The 16,130-nt window shown below is 46.8% G+C and overlaps 1 protein-coding gene across 2 annotated transcripts in view; it reads left to right on the top strand.

The window, feature by feature from the left end:
- The window catches only part of MIER2 (MIER family member 2), a 94,335-nt gene that overhangs the window by 49,649 nt on the left and 28,556 nt on the right, over positions 1-16,130 (top strand). For both annotated transcript variants that reach the window (XM_081959116.1, XM_081959115.1), the window contains exons 6-8: positions 10,046-10,152; positions 11,383-11,452; positions 13,020-13,171. In XM_081959116.1, the coding sequence (XP_081815242.1) occupies positions 10,046-10,152; positions 11,383-11,452; positions 13,020-13,171 (329 nt within the window). The remainder of the gene's footprint in view (positions 1-10,045; positions 10,153-11,382; positions 11,453-13,019; positions 13,172-16,130) is intronic.

Raw genomic sequence — 16,130 nt, 5'->3', positions numbered from 1 at the left:
TTATTCCTATTCCCATTCCCTAGTCTGGTCTAGCCTATTTCCTATTCTACGCTATGCTATTCCTTATTGCTATTCCTATCCCCATTCCATTCAATTTCCTATTCCATTCCATCCATGAACTGGATGACTGAGAATTTCCATAGACATTTATGACAATTTCAGCATCCCGTGATCCACTATTTGCAACTTTCCCTGCTGGCTTCTTTCAATTCAAGCAAAGTCAGTGGGAAAAGTTGGATTAGCTTAATGATTCACTTGTGATTCACTTAACAACTGCAGTAATTCAGTAAGTTGTTGTGGCATAACTGGGTTAAGGTCATAAAATTGGTCATGAAATACAATACAATACAATAGTAGAGTTGGAAGGGACCTTGGAGGTCTTCTAGTCCAACCCCCTGCCTAGGCAGGAAACCCTATACCGTTTCAGACAAATAGCTATCCATCATCTTCTTAAAGACTTCCAGTGTTGGGGCATTCACAACTTCTGGAGGCAAGCTGTTCCACTGATTAATTGTTCTCACTGTCAGGAAATTTCTCCTCAGTTCTAAGTTGCTTCTCTCCTTGATTAGTTTCCACCCATTGCTTCTTGTTCTACCCTCAGGTGCTTTGGAGAATAGTTTGACTCCCTCTTCTTTGTGGCAACCTCTGAGATATTGGAATAATGCTATCATGTCTCCCCTAGTCCTTCTTTCTCTTAAGCTAAACATACCCAGTTCCTGCAACCGTTCTTCATATGTTTTAGTCTCCAGTCCCCTAATCATCTTTGTTGCTCTTCTCTGCACTCTTTCTAGAGTCTCCACATCTTTTTTACATCGTGGCGACCAGAACTGAATGCAGTATTCCAAGTGTGGCCTTACCAAGGCATTATAAAGTGGTATTAACACTTCACGTGATCTTGATTCTATCCCTCTGTTGATGCAGCCTAGAACTGTGTTGGCTTTTTTGGCAGCTGCTGCACACTGCTGGCTCATATTTAAATGGTTGTCCACTAGGACTCCAAGATCCCTTTCACAGTTACTACTACTGAGTAAGGTATCACCTATACTGTACCTGTGCATTCCGTTTTTGTTGCCTAAATGTAGAACCTTACTCTTTTCACCATTGAATTTCATTTTATTAGATAGTGCCCAATGTTCAAGTTTGTCAAGATCCTTCTGTATCTTAAGCCTATCTTCTGGAGTGTTGGCTATTCCTGCCAGCTTGGTATCATCTGCAAATTTGATGAGTTCCCCATTTATTCCCTCATCCAAATCATTGATGAAGATGTTGAAGAGTACTGGGCCTAAAACAGAGCCTTGGGGTACTCCACTGCATACTTCCCTCCATGTAGATGCAGTTCCATTGAGAACTACACGTTGAGTGCGGTTGGTCAGCCAGTTACCAATCCATCTGGTGGTGAGGCTGTCTAACCCACATTCTTCTACTTTATCTAGTAGTAGGTTATGGTCTACCTTATCAAAAGCCTTACTGAAGTCCAAGTAAACTATATCAACGGCATTCCTCTGGTCCACTAATTTTGTCACATTATCAAAGAATGCAATAAGATTAGTCTGGCATGATCTGTTTTTGACAAATCCATGTTGGCTTTTGGCTATTACTTTGTTTGCTTCTAGGTGTTCGCAAATTCGTTGCTTGATTATTTTTTCCAGAATCTTTCCTGGTATTGAGGTTAGGCTGATAGGTCTGTAGTTTCCTGGATCTAATTTTTTCCCTTTTTTGAAGATGGGAACCACATCAGCTCTTTTCCAGTCCTCTGGTAGTTCCCCGGTGTTCCAGGATCTCTGAAAGATATAATTCAGTGGTTCTGAGATCTCGTCTGCTAGTTCCTTCAGAACTCTGGGGTGTAATCCATCCGGTCCTGGTGATTTGAACTCATCTAGGGTAGACAGGTGCTCACTTACCATTTTCTTCCCTATTTCAATTTGTGTTCCTAATTTTGTGGTGCTGCTTTTGATAGGTTGGACTGTTTTATCCCTTTGTGTAAAGACAGATGCAAAACATGAGTTAAATAGTTCTGCTTTCTCCCTGTTGCTTGTCACCTTCTTGCCACTTTCTCCTAGCAATGGACCAATTGTTTCCTTAACTTTTTTCTTGTTTTTAACATGTTGGAAGAAGCTTTTTTTGTTAATTTTTACTTTTGTGGCAAGCCTTTCTTCATTGTGAGCCTTAGCTTTCCTCACTTCATCTTTACAGGCTCGGGCTATTTGCTGATATTCTGCCTTAGTTATGTCCCCCTCCTTCCACTTTTTATACTTACTTTTTTTGTCTTTCAGTTTGTCAGATAGTTGTTTATGCAGCCATGCTGGTTTCTTTTGGGAGCTGTTGTTTTTCTTCTTCATTGGTATTGTGTTAGACTGGGCTTTTCTAATCTCATTTTTCAAAATTTCCCAAGCTTCTTGAGTTGTTTTCCCCTCGAGGATTCTCATCCATGGAATTTTTCCCAAGCTCTCTCTAAGTTTATTGAAATTAGCTTTCTTAAAGTCCAAGACTCTAGTTTGACTTTGTTCTACTACTTGTGTTTGGATAATGTTGAATTCCAATATTGCATGGTCACTTGCCCCCAGGGTTCCTATGACTTCAACACCTTCTATCATTTCCTCTCTGTTAGTGAGAATTAAGTCCAGTATGGCTGATCCCCTTGTTTCCTTCTCTACTTTTTGGAAAACAAAGTTGTCTGCTAGGTTTGTTAGGAACCTGTTGGATCTTCCACTTGGTGCAGAGTTTGTTTCCCAGTTGATGTCAGGGTAGTTAAAATCTCCCATTACTATTGTGGTGTGCTTCCTACATACCTTAGTTAGCTGACTAGCAAAAAGTTCATCTTCTTCCTCTGCTTGGTTGGGTGGCCTGTAGTATAGACCTATGGCAATGTCATTTCCCCCACAACCTTTAATATTGACCCAAATGCATTCAAGATAGTTCTCATTATTGTTGTGCTCTATTTCTGTAGAGACATAGTTATTTCTTATATATAGTGCAACTCCACCTCCTCTTTTATTTGGTCTATTTCTTTTAAATAATTTAAATCCTTCTAGCTGTATGTTCCATTTGTCAGTTTCATCCCACCAAGTTTCTGTAATGGCAATAATATCATATCTGCCCTCTTTTACTTGAATTTCTAATTCTCCCTGTTTATTCCTCATGCTCTGTGCATTGGTATATAGACATTTGAGTCCATTTTGATTGACCTTGTGTTTACTGTCTACATAACCTGTATTATGCCTGACTGCCCCTATTTTCTTGCCACTTGTGTGATTCATGCACATGGTATGACAATCACTATTACATGCTTGGTTTTGCTTGACAGCAGGAGTGATAATCTTACCTACACACACATCTATGTTACATGCATTTATAACCCTATGAATTTTAGTTTGCTGGGGACAGAGATGTTCTGTATCTATTAATTCTCTGTCCCCGCTCTTCAGTTTAAATGTTTATCAAGAAAATCTGTGAATTTAATGCCAAGTAACTCAGTTCCTTTCTTGGATGGGTGCAACCCATCTCTTTTGTACAGTTTCTCATTGGACCAGCTACAGGCTTCATGACTAATAAAACCAAAGCCTTCCCTTTTACACCACTCCTTTAGCCAAACATTAAACTCTGCTACACGCTGGCCCTTCCCTTTTTGTTCCTTATATACAGGTAAAACCTCTGAAAAGATAAGCCTACAACCTATACTATTAAGTTCATACCCCAAGTTCTGGAAATCATTCTGCACAGAAAGTACATCTTTCTGGGATAGATCATTAGTGCCAAGATGTATAATAGCATCAACGTCACAGTCCTTACTTGCATTCTTGACTATCTTAAGAATACGCCTCTTGTCTCTGCTGGCAGTAGCACCTGGCAGACACCTGACCTCTTTTAAAACCTCCGTATCCTCTCCTAAATTGACATCTCTTACGATTGAATCACCAACCAGAAGGTGACTTCTCTTTTTACATACCTTGATCTTCTTCTGCGACTGATGTGTGATACCTGGTTCCCCTTTTCGCCTTTCCGAAGAAAGTTCTTCGTTTTGGACCACGATCCCCTGCTTATTTGAGTCATCATTATCACAACTGCCTTGACCTATCTCTTTAGTGTCCCCATTAAGGTCAGCAAGGGCACTATATCTGTTTTGCTGGGTCACAGCAAAAGCTTTGGGTTTATGGTTCACAGCTCTCAACCTGCCAGATCCCACAGTTGTCCAGACAGCTCTTCTCCTGCAAGATCTTTGTGGTAGAGGGGGCTGATAGTGTGGCTTCACCATAGAGTGGAATGGCTGACGTAGACACCTAGTTTCTGCTTGGAGAGCACAGATTACAGATTCTAGATAGGTAATCTGCCTATGTAGACTCGTAATTTGTTTACAAAGGGGACAGTATCCAAATTTGAAAAGAGTACTGCGAAAGACAGGTGCAAAACAGCTATTACATTGAACTAAGCCAGTCATTTTGAAATAAATAAAATCACAATCTCAAACACACTAATCCAGAATGTATTATTGCTATTTTGGTTTATAGATATATGATTCGCGCGCCGTTAGGCGCGCGGGCCCCCACCTCAGTGTCTTTGTCTTGTGACTCACCCCCTCCTTCTCTCCAGCAGCTCCAATCCTAGCTTCAGGAAGATTCAAATGATATGGAGTTTAAGGGCCCCCACCTCAGTGTCTTTGTCAGGCGAAACTCATTTAATTAGTACTTTGCTTAGCAACAGAAATGTTGTGGTCGTAGGTCGAGGAAATGTTGTGGTCGTAGGTCGAGGACTACCCATACTGACCTTATTCATACAACCTACTTAACAGGCTCAAAGATTGTTCCAGTAGTCTACAGGTTGTCCTCGACTCATTTAGTGACTGTTCAAAGTTGTAACATCCCCATGGTCACATGAGCAAAATTCAGAGGTTTGGCAACTGCCTCATATTTATGACGGTTACACCCGGGGTCGGGTGATCACCCTTTGCGACCTTCTAACAAGCAAAGTGAACGGGGAAGCCAGATTCACTTAACAACCAGGTTACTCACTTATCAACTGCAGTGATTCACTTAGCAACTGTGGCAAGACAAGTCGCAAAACTCACTTAACAGCTGTCTCACTCAACAACAGAAAGACATTCCCAAAGATATCTCTGATCTTCTTCATCCATCTTACTCAGTGTCTTGCCTTTCTTTTTCCTTCATTCAAGTATCACTGCTGTATTTTTCTATCCCACCCAATATCTAAGTGGCTGCCACAAAGAAGAGGAAGTCTGCCTATTCTCCAAAGCAGGGGTCTCCAACCTTTCAGACCTCAGAGACCACTAAAGTCATAATTTTAAATCCCGCGGACCACTAACTTGATCTGCCTAATGACCGGCTGGGTGAGTGTGGCTAGATGGACATGTGACTGGGTGGGCGTGGCCAACTCAATGTCACTCATGTCGAGGGGGCGCCTCACCAGCCTCAACTCACCCCTCCCCTCCTACCCACTACTTGCCTGCCCGCCTGTGCTCTTTAAGGCCCCAACAGGAAGCAGTTGCTGGAGCTAAGCAGCCCCCATGAGAAAGAGTTGGCAAAACAGCTCAGTTCAAATTGGATCTGACCGAGAAGGAGGCTCAGCAGGAGCTCCTCACTGAGGACTAGGAGCATAGGCTTTCCAAGCAGAGGGAAGACCTGCGGGAGTGCAAGACCAGCTACCAGCACCTGGAGGCTCAGTGGGCTGAGATGGTCAGCCAGTTCCAGGCCGTGATGCAGTCCCACTGGAACGAGGCCCTCCGGCTCTTTACCACCAGCGGTGCTTCCCTCCAGCCTTCGCCCAAAGCCCCCCACCAGGAGGCTGAAGCAGACCCCAAGTCAGAATTTCTGTCACTTCCGGTTTGCTCGGAGGGTGGTTTTAAGCGTTCCGAAGGCTTCAGGGAAGCCTCCGGACAGTCCCTGAAGCCTCCGGAGGGCCTCCGGGGGGTCGGGGGAGCCTCTTTTCGCCCTCCCCAGGCTCCTATAAAGCCCCTGGAGCCTGGGGAGGGCGAAAAAAACATGTAAAAATGGGGGGGGTCGTGCGTTGTGCACGCATGCGCACTGGGGGGGGTCGCGCGTTGCATTATGGGTGCGGCACGCCCGCACTCAACCCCCCTGCGCTCCCCCCACTTGTGGCACGCGAGCCAAAAAAGGTTAGCCATCACTGGTATAGGCTCTCCTTCCTGAGCTGGTGGCTGGACTAGAAGACCTCCAAAGTCCCTTCCAACTCTGTTTTTCTGTTACCTGTTCGCATCACGTGTCCCATAATATGTGAGATTCTGCTTGCTAATTGTGTCCTTGGGATAACCTTTATTTCCTCTTGGCCCAATTGATTGACTCTTCTTAAAGTCCATGGTAACTTAGTAACCCACAATTCAGAGGTGTCAGTCTTCTACCTCCTCTAATTCTTTCTTAAATGCCCAGCTTTCGCAGCTACGCTTTGCTCCTAGGGAGACCCATTGCTTTCACTCTTCTGATCTCTGTTGTCATAGAAATATCCTTACCCTTCACGATCTTGCCTAAATTGGCCACTTCCGTCTTCCCTGGGCTTAATCTTTACGTCTCCAGCAAGCCTCCCGCTTCGTTTTCTACTTCGGCCTGAGAAAACAAATCTTTCCGCCACTTTTACTTTCCCCCCCCCCTCCCATTCAGCTGAAAATTTTATATGTTACCGAAGCGCTTTTTTTCAAGAGGCAACTGGACTTTCTGGTTTTTCTTTTAAAGACGTTTCTCTTCTCATCCAAGAAGCTTCTTCAGCTCTGAGTGGATGGTGGGGAACGGAAGGATTTATGCTCCTTGCAGACAGCTGGTCCTTTGCATCCTTTTTAGAGGGTCGTAGAGGCCACTTGGAGGCTGGTTTGAAAGAGGGGCCAAAGGGGCCACCTGTGTCAAAATTGAACAGTCCCCTCTCAACAGAGGGGGAGGGATGCGACATTTATATTCCGTTTCCACTCATATGACCCTGAAGACACAGCTAAATCTCCAAGTGGCCTCAACGATTTTCTAAAAGGGTGCAATTGTTAAGTGAATCACTGCAACGGTTAAGGTTAATCAGTGGAACAGCTTGCCTCCAGAGGTTGTGAATGCCCCAACACTGGAAGTCTTTAAGAAGATGTTGGATACAATACAATACAATAGCAGAGTTGGAAGGGACCTTGGAGGTCTTCTAGTCCAACCCCCTGCCTAGGCAGGAAACCCTATACCGTTTCAGACAAATGGCTATCCAACATCTTCTTAAAGACTTCCAGTGTTGGGGCATTCACAACTTCTGGAGGCAACTTCTGTTCCACTAATTAATTGTTCTAACTGTCAGGAAATTTCTCCTCAGTTCTAAGTTGCTTCTCTCCTTGATTAATTTCCACCCATTGCTTCTTGTTCTACCCTCAGGTGACTTGGAGAATAGTTTGACCCCCTCTTCTTTGTGATTGTCTGAAACGGTATTGGGTTTCCTGCCTAGGCAGGGGGTTGGACTAAAAGACCTCCAAGGTCCCTTCCAACTCTGCTATTGTATTGTATTGTAAGGTAGTAGTAATACCAATAGCACATATACCGCTTCACAGTGCTTTTACAAGCCTCTCTAAACGCTTTACAGAGTTATACTATTGCCCCCCAACAATCTGGGTCCTCATTTTACCCATCTTGGACGGATGGAAGGCTGAGTCAACCTTGAGCCTGGTGATAGTCGAACTGCCAAATTGCAAGCAGCCGGCAGTCAGCAGAAGTAGCCTGCAGTACCGCACTCTAACCACTGTTCCACCACAGCTCTTGTAACACTCTTGTTAAGTAAACCTGTCTCCCCCCCCCCCATAGAATGTACTTGTCAGAACGGCGCAAAAGGGGATCCTGTGACCCCAGCATACTTCAACCGTCATAAATATGAACCAGTTCTCAAGCAGCTGAATTTTGATCATGTGGCCATGGGGATGCCGCGATGAATCTAAGTGTGGAAAACGGCCCTTTTTTCCCTTTTTTCAGCAATGTAGCTTTGAATGGTCGCTAAATGAACTGTCGTAAGTTGAGGACTTCCTGTATTTTGAGAGAAAGGGCCTGTAATACGCAGGCTTCGAACCAACTGCTCCTCTAGACGTTTAATGAATGAGGGATAACAGAAGGAAAGTAACCCAAGATGCAAAACATTTACAGAAACGGCCCTGGCAAGTTTTCTCACCTTTTCTGAATGAGTGTTGGACCACTTTTTCAAGGAATATCCAGCCAGTGTGCCAGTTGGATGGGAATTGTAGTCCAAAACTACAATTTGCAAATTTGGGGTTGAGGAAGCTTTAAAAGTGGGATGCATACACTTTTTTTTATAAAAGAAAAATGATGAACGCTTTGGATATACACTTCTTCATCCACCTTTTTATAGTAGTTTATTCAATATATGTATATATGTAGAACATTCTATATTCCAGGATGTAGCTGAAAATATTACAGCTGCTTACAATTTTGTATGTGTTGTGTGTGAGGGACGCGGTGGCTCAGTGGCTAAGACGCTGAGCTTGTCAATCAGAAAGGTTGGCAATTCAGCAGTTCAAATCCCTAGCGCCGCATAACGGAGTGAGCTCCCATTAATTGTCCCAGCTTCTGCCAACCTAGCAGTTTGAAAGCACGTAAAAAATGCAAGTATAAAAATAAGAACCACCTTCGGCGTTTAGTCATGCCGGCCACATGACCACAGAGACATCTTCAGACAGTGCTGGCCCTTCGGCTTTGTAACGGAGATGAGCACCTTAGAGTCCAGAATGACTAGCACATATGTGCAAGTGGAACCTTTACCTTTATGTTGTGTGTGTTTGTGTGTTAAAAGCAGCCCATTTCCTTCATAGAGCAACTCTGTGTACCATCTGCAAGTAAAATATTAAAACATAAAAACTGTATACGAATATAGTTAGCTGTTGTGGCCCAGCAGGAGCCGTTGGAGCTGCCACCAGACTCCGAGAGTGAGGGTCCCTATGAGTCGGCTCTGGAGAATGAGGAGGACCTTGGGCAGGGTTCTGACTCTGAGCAAGGATGGGAGAGTCTGGTCGGCCACCAGGAGGCGCCTGAGGCATGGAGCAGCGGTGAGAGCCAAAGGAGGGGGGGCTCCTGATGCCATGCCTTGGAGCAGTGGGGAGGAGTCACGGGACCGTGACTCAGACATCAGCAGGGAGTTCTTAGATGCTCGTTACCGCCACGCCCACAGACGCAGGGAGCAAGGGCGCAATTATTGGCGGTAAGGGCTCTCAGCTGCTGATAAGTAGACTCCCCTTCAGTCTATAAAAGGATTGACTGAGCATACGCCCTTTGCAGAAGTCAACAAAGGAATTATTCAAGAAGTTCGGTCTTGGAAACGTAGCATGCTGGATAGCTGCTATCGTGTCTTGTGTCTGTGAGCCTTGTCATGGTGGTTTACTGCCAAGGATCTGTCTGTCTGTCTGTGCAATAAATCCTGTTAAAGTAGTATTGTTCCGGAGCGTGTTCTGTGTGGGCGAGGGAAGAAGTGGGGTCAGAACAGTTAGCTATAGAATAGCTACAAACTGCTACAGAATCAACGGCGAAAGTATTGGAAGAAACATCACGTTACAATCTGACTAAATCAAGATTTAAAAAAATAGAGATAATATCTACCCAAAGAGAGTCGATATTTGTGACTTCGTTGGTAGACAAAATAATTATCCAATTTGACTCCAAATTGTCCTAAACTGCTTTAGAACAGTTGTTAAGTGTCCTCTGCCTGTTTATCTGCTTTATTATTGACAAAACCAAATGGGGAGCTCAGGGCTGAAGTGTGAGGTCCTTGTTGGTCTCTGAGCTTGGTTGTTTCCTTGCAGACGTCTCATAACCCTACTAGGTAATATAATCAGTGCTACAAGGCAGTAGGATTCGTTCCCAACTCCCATGCTCTCAGCAAACCCCGTTCGCTTCTAGCATCGATGATGTTGCCTAGTTGGGTCATGAAACATTTGCAAAAAAAAAAAAAAAGAACCAAGCTCAGAGGCCACCAAGGACAACCCCACCCCCCCCCACCCCAAAAAACCCAATTTTCTCAAAAGCAGAAAGAGGTCATTTTGTCTTTTCTTTTCCCCCCCAAGCTAATTTTGTGGCAGACGGAGAGAAGGCTCCTTGTTCCTCCCCTTGTGCTTCCTTCTCAGCTGAAGACTCCGAAGAAGATTCCATCACTCCTAATGACTGCAAGAAGGTAAGGGCTTTGGCATCCCATAATTGTCACCCCTCATTAACCCAGGGGGCCTGAGTGGTGTGTGGTGGCCTAGAGGCGGAGCTCTCGCCTCACTATCAGGATGCTGTGAGTGTCAGGATTCCAAATAGCATCCGAAAGTAAATCATAGTCCGAGACAAAGGATTGCCCAAAGTTCCAATTGATTAAGAGAGCCGTGTTGGCACATCTGGGAAAACCCGAATCTGAAAGCTTCCCGGTTTTCCCCACCCAGTTGAAAGTCCAAGATCTTGCCCCCACACCCACAAGTCCATCACACGGTCCAATCTCCCACTGCCATGCTGGCAGCTTCCACCCATCCAGTTCTGGTCAGGTGCAGAGTTGCAAAGAGAAAGGATGACCTTGGCTTTCTAGAAAGAATGTTGTTATGGCTACATAGCATTTAACTCCATACAATCCCCCCTCCCATTTTCCCACCATAGAAAAGGCATAGTGAAATAATAGAAAGTGTGGCAGGCCAAAGATCCAAGAGGAATATGGCTGCAGGCCTCACAGTGAGTCAGTGGTGTGTTTCAACCAGTCTAACGACCGGTTCGCTGAGTGCTCACTTTCCCTGAGCCTCTGGGAGGGCGAAAACTGCCTCCCCTGGGCTCCGGAGGCCCTCCGCCTGTTTCCGGTCTTCCGGAAGTTCTCCCCTCTCCCTGAGCCTCCGCATGGGTCCTGCACTTACCTCGCATCCAAAGCGGGCCACGTGGAGACTCCTGAGAGGGGCAGGGTGGGAGGGGCCAGCCAGGGGTGGGATTTGGAGGTTCTCCGAACCAGCCATAACGTTAGCTACAGGTTCTCCCAATCCCAGGCGAACCCATAGCAGCGAACCCAGTAGTGAAATTCAGTTTTTTTTTACTACCGGTTCTGTGGGCGTGGCTTGGTGGGCGTGGCAGGGGAAGGATAGTGCAAAACCTCCATTCCCATCCCACTCTGGGGCCAGCCAGAGGTGGCATTTGCCGATTCTCTGAACTACTCAAAATTTCCGCTACTGGTTCTCTGAACTACTCAAAATTTCTACTACTGGTTCTCCAGAACCTGCTGGATTTCACCCCTGAACCCAGCCCTGATTACCTGTACCACCGAAGCTACTTAGAGATTTCAGTTAAGTAAACAGGTATCCGTTTTGCAGATGCTCCACCCTCAAAGATGGCGTCCTTCCGCTTATAATATCTACACATTTTACTCTCCCCCCCCCCTTTTTTTTAGGAGATCATGGTGGGACCTCAGTACCAGGCTGTCATCCCTCTCTTGCATTTGAACAGGCAGGGCGAAAAAGGTGAGCAATTTTTCTCGCGCGGAGCCTTGTTGTTTTAGCCTTCGGTGGTGCTCTATGGGTGTCTTTAATCTCTCTTCCTAGACCAGGGGTCGGCAACCTTAAACACTCAAAGAGCCACAAAGAGCCTTCTTCCTTCCCTTCTTCTTTAAATACCTGCTTCTCTGAATTCAGAATTCTATTTAGGCTTGATTTTAATGATTTATGCATATTTTTTATAATTTCATGTAGTTCTTCAAATTCCCACCTTTCCATAATGTCCAGTTCCAAAGTTACAGTTAATTATACAATTCTTATTTCAGAGTTCTGGTCCACCTTAAATTTATCTAATTCAGCTGCTGTGGAGAAGAGCGACGGGAGCCATCTTGGTCTTTTGTTCTTCCTTAATGTCCAGTTCCAAAATTGCAGTTAGTTATACAGATCTTATTTTGAAGTTCTGGTCCACCTTAAATTTAGCTAATTCAACTAGTGTAAAAATCGAAGAGAAGCTTGAGCCATCTTGATCTTTTGCAGAAAAAAGAAAAGAAAAAAACCATTGTATTTTCCCAGTTCTTGGTTTTTTTTTAATTTTTCCCTTGCTACTTTCCACCTCTCATTGGTTACAGTTGCTCAAAATATATTAATTGGAACACAATTGCATACAGCCAAATTTGGGTATGTTTCTCTTCGCCTCCTGCTTTTCCAAGTTCTGGTATATGGCAGTTGGTTATTTAAAACTTCCCGCACAGGCAAGATTAGGTTATCAGTTGTCAGTGAGAAAAAGTGTTCTTTCTTCCTTGTTGCATTCCACCTCTCATTGATTGGAGTTGCTTAAGATATATTAGTTGGAAGAAATTTGGATGAAGTAATTCCTTCGGAATGTTTGGTTTCTATTTCAAATCCAAAACCAAATGTAGAGCTTGTATTTGAGTGGGTTTGTCACTTCTCTGCTTTCTCCCTTTCTGTCCGAATTGTTTCAAACAAATGGCTTTTTGGGGGGGGCTAGTGTTTCAACCCTCCATTTTCCCTTTCTTTCTTTCCTTATGCCAAAATCCAGATCTGTCTATTAATACTATTTGTACTCTCAAGATTCTTTGCCTTTTCCAAGTTTTGATTTATGACTGTGGGTTAAATGAATTTTCTTACCAGTCTTTCATCTTGCCCCAACATTCATGTTCAGTTGCTTTGGCTGGAAGCCAGCTTCTTTTGCAGCCATGTTGCCATGCTGCTGCCCCTATTCTGATTCAGAGGGCAAATCTCTGACCTGCAAGGGACCTGTTGTCTCCCCCTGGGTCTGATGAGACGTTGCCCCTTCTTCGCCCCACCTCCAGGGGAGTTCTGATCCAAAAGAGGATCCCGGAGTTGATTTATCAGACAGGGTTCATGTGAGGCTCTTCAGAGTTCACATCCCCCATGTCTGTCCAGCTGGAGAACTTCCTGTCAGATCTCGGCTTTCATACTTAAAGTGGGACGGAAACTCATAATTTCCTGGTTTCTTGGCCAAGACCTTAATCACTAAACTCTGGGTTTAATCTCTCTCTTTCTCTCCCTCTCTCCGTCTCACTCACTGACTGTTTCTTTCTTCGCCTAGTCTATGAAAACGATGACCAGTTGCTGTGGGACCCAAACATCCTCCCGGAGAGGGAGGTGGAAGAATTCCTCTTCCGAGCCATCAAGAGGAGATGGGATGAAGTCTCCAACGCCAGGCTTCCCGAAGGAGAGATGGTGAAGGATAACGAACAAGTGAGTGCTGTCTGGCTAAGTCTCCCCCATCACGAGGGAGATTGCTGCAAGGAAAACGCTCCTGAGCGGTAGGAAGATTAATTAATGGGTTTATTTAAAAATGCTGATGCCGCCTCAAGCCTCCCCTCAAGCAGAGAAGGACACTAGGGCTGTGATGGCGAACCTATGGTACATGTGCCAGAGGTGGCACGCAGAGCCGTCTCTATGGGCTGTTGCCAGTTGCTCTTCTTCTGCAGCGTCAGAAATCCAAAGACCAGCTGGCCAGTGCGCATGTGTACACTGGAAAGCAGAAGAGCAGCTGGCAACGGCATGCGTGCCCCAAGAGAGGGCTCTGTGGGCCACCTCTGCCATGTGTGCCATAGGTTCTCCATCACAGGCCTAGGGCAGCTGCACTCGTGGTCTTTGCCCACACCGGAAACCCTAAGACCAGGTGGGCGGTGCGCATGCTGTTCTTTGGGTTTCTGGTGCTCTGGCGCACGCACATGCATGCATCCCTGTGAGTTCCAGTTTGGGCACACAGTGCCAAAAAGGTTTGCCATCATTGTACTAGGGCAACAACAACAACAAAAAAAGATTAGCCTGCCTTCAAAGGGGTTTCAGCCCTAACAGTGATTCTCAACTTAACATTTGTGCAAAAGACATGCCCAGGTCAGACAAAGCTTTAGCTACTAGATCCGTGATGGCGAACCTATAACATGCATGATTTTTCACCGTCTCTACAAGACAGTTATGGTCCTCAAGGGATCCCCAAGATGGCCGGGATATCCGGAGCCCCCGGAGAACACGTCGTGTCGCCGCAACGCTGGCCACGCCCCTCGGCATGCATAGTTTTTACGGCCAGCTGATTTTTGGGTCTCTGCCACTCATGCAAGAGCAAGGGGGCGCATGTGGGGGATGTACATGTACAAGGGGATGCAGCGCCCCCCCACCTCCCCAGGCCCATTTTTGCTCCCAGGAGACTGCAGAGAGGCCTACTAGGCCCCAAATGGGGTGTGGCGGGGTCACACACATATGTGCGGGATGCGGGGGTCACTCAGGCGGTCACGTGTGCATGCGCGGGGGGTATGCGGGGGGGTCGCGCGCACATTGCATTATGGGTGCCCTTTTGGCACACGACAACAAAAAGGTTAGCCATCCCTGTACTAGATGCTAAAGTTGGCAGGTGCTTGACTGGGGAAGATGTTACCTAGTTGGGGGGTGGGGAAAATACAACCAGCTCAGAGAGCACCGAGGACTGCACAGATTAACCCTGAGCTACAGATATTTTCTTCTCTTGGAGAAGAAAGATGTTTCTAAGCCCTGCTAAGATGTCAAGGTCTTTGGCAATGAATATCTCGATGCCAATGGAGGGATCCTTGGTGCTCTCTGAGCTTGGTTGGTTTCGTGCAGATGTTTTATTACCCAAAGATATCACTGCTAGAAGGGAACGGGAGGTGGAGAAGGAGGTGGAGGACATGGAGGAGAAGGAGAAGTGGAGCAGGAGGAGGGATATGGAGGAGGTGAAGAAGGAGGACATGGAGGAGAACAGGCGGAGGACATGGAGGAAGACATGGAGAGGAGGAGTTGTTGGTGGTGGACAAGCAGGACATGGAGGAGGAGGAGAAGTGGAGCAGGAGGAGGACATGGAGCAGGTAGAGAAGGAGGAGTTGGAGAAGGAGGACATGGGCATGGAGAGAAGGAGGACGTGATGGAGGAGGAGGACATGGAGAGGAGGAGGTGGTGAAGAAGGAGGACAGGGAGGAAGACATGGAGAGCAGGAGGTGGTGGTGGAAAATCAGGACATGGAGGAGGTGGAGAAGGAGGACATGGACATGGAGAGGAGGAGGAGGTGGTAGAGAAGGAGGAGGTGGTGGAGGAGGAGGACATGGAGAGGAGGAGGTGGTGGTGGAGAAGCAGGACATGGAGGAGGAGGAGAAGTGGAGCAGGAAGAGGACATGGAGGAGGTGGAGGTGGAGGAGGAGGTGGAGAGGAGGAGGTGGTGGTGGTGGAGAAGGAGGACATGGAGGAGGAGGAGGACATGGAGAGGAAGAGGAAGTGGAGAAGGAGGACATGGAGGAGAACAGGTGGAGGACATGGAGAAAGACATGGAGAGGAGGAGGTGGTGGTGGAGAAGCAGGACATGGGTGCAGAACATAGAGGAGGTGGAGCAGAAGAGGAAGATGAGGACATGGAAGAAAACGACTGTGGCGTCCTTGGTGCTCCCTTAACGTGGTTGTTTGCTTGCACACGTTTCTTCATAATATGCAGCAGTTGAGCTGAGTCCCTCCTTAGTCATTGTTATCCCATACTTTTTGTGCACGGTGGTAGACAATGACAAGGTCTTGCTCCTTCTTCCCATCCCCTTCCCTGCTCAGGTTCTTGTTTCTCAGCAGTCTCTTTCTTGTCCCCGTAGCCCAGCGGTTCTCAAATAGTGGGGCGCGCCCCCCTGGGGGGGGCACGAGGCTCCGTAAAGGGGGGCGCGAAGGCTCCCTTTCCATCTGGGTGCAACGGCGGCGGCGTGGGCGAGGCATAATGTATCCCGCCTGGAAGTGGCAGCACTTCGGACTGTGGATTTTCATTGGAGCCGCGGGCTGGAGCTGTGCAAGAAGCCTGCTCGGGCGGGGGTGGGAGGGAGGGAAGCATGGCTGTCCCAGGCTTCCCTCCCTTCCCCCCCCCCCCAGCCCAAGCAAACTTTTTGCACAGCTCCAGCCCGCGGCTCTGATGAGTCTCTGAGCAGTCCCCAGCGCTGCCACTTCAAGCCGGAATATATTCTGCAATGCCCTCGGCGGCGTCTTTATGCAGGTAGCTCGCCTCCCTGCCAGCAGCTCCACCGCCAGCATTCCGTCTGGAAGCGGAAGCGCAACAGCCGCTGTTGGGGAAGGGACAAAGGGGCGGCGGTCGCCCGATCTTGCCACCGCCACCCCTTCGCCCCTGGTAACGGCGACTGTTGTGCTGCTGCTTCCAGCTGGGATGCTGGAGG

The sequence above is a fragment of the Natrix helvetica genome (genome assembly GCF_964273705.1).
Source record: "Natrix helvetica genome assembly, chromosome: 1".
Lineage (NCBI taxonomy): Eukaryota > Metazoa > Chordata > Lepidosauria > Squamata > Natricidae > Natrix > Natrix helvetica.
The sequence above is the reverse complement of the archived record's forward strand: the minus strand, read 5'-3'. Positions and strand labels throughout refer to the sequence as shown.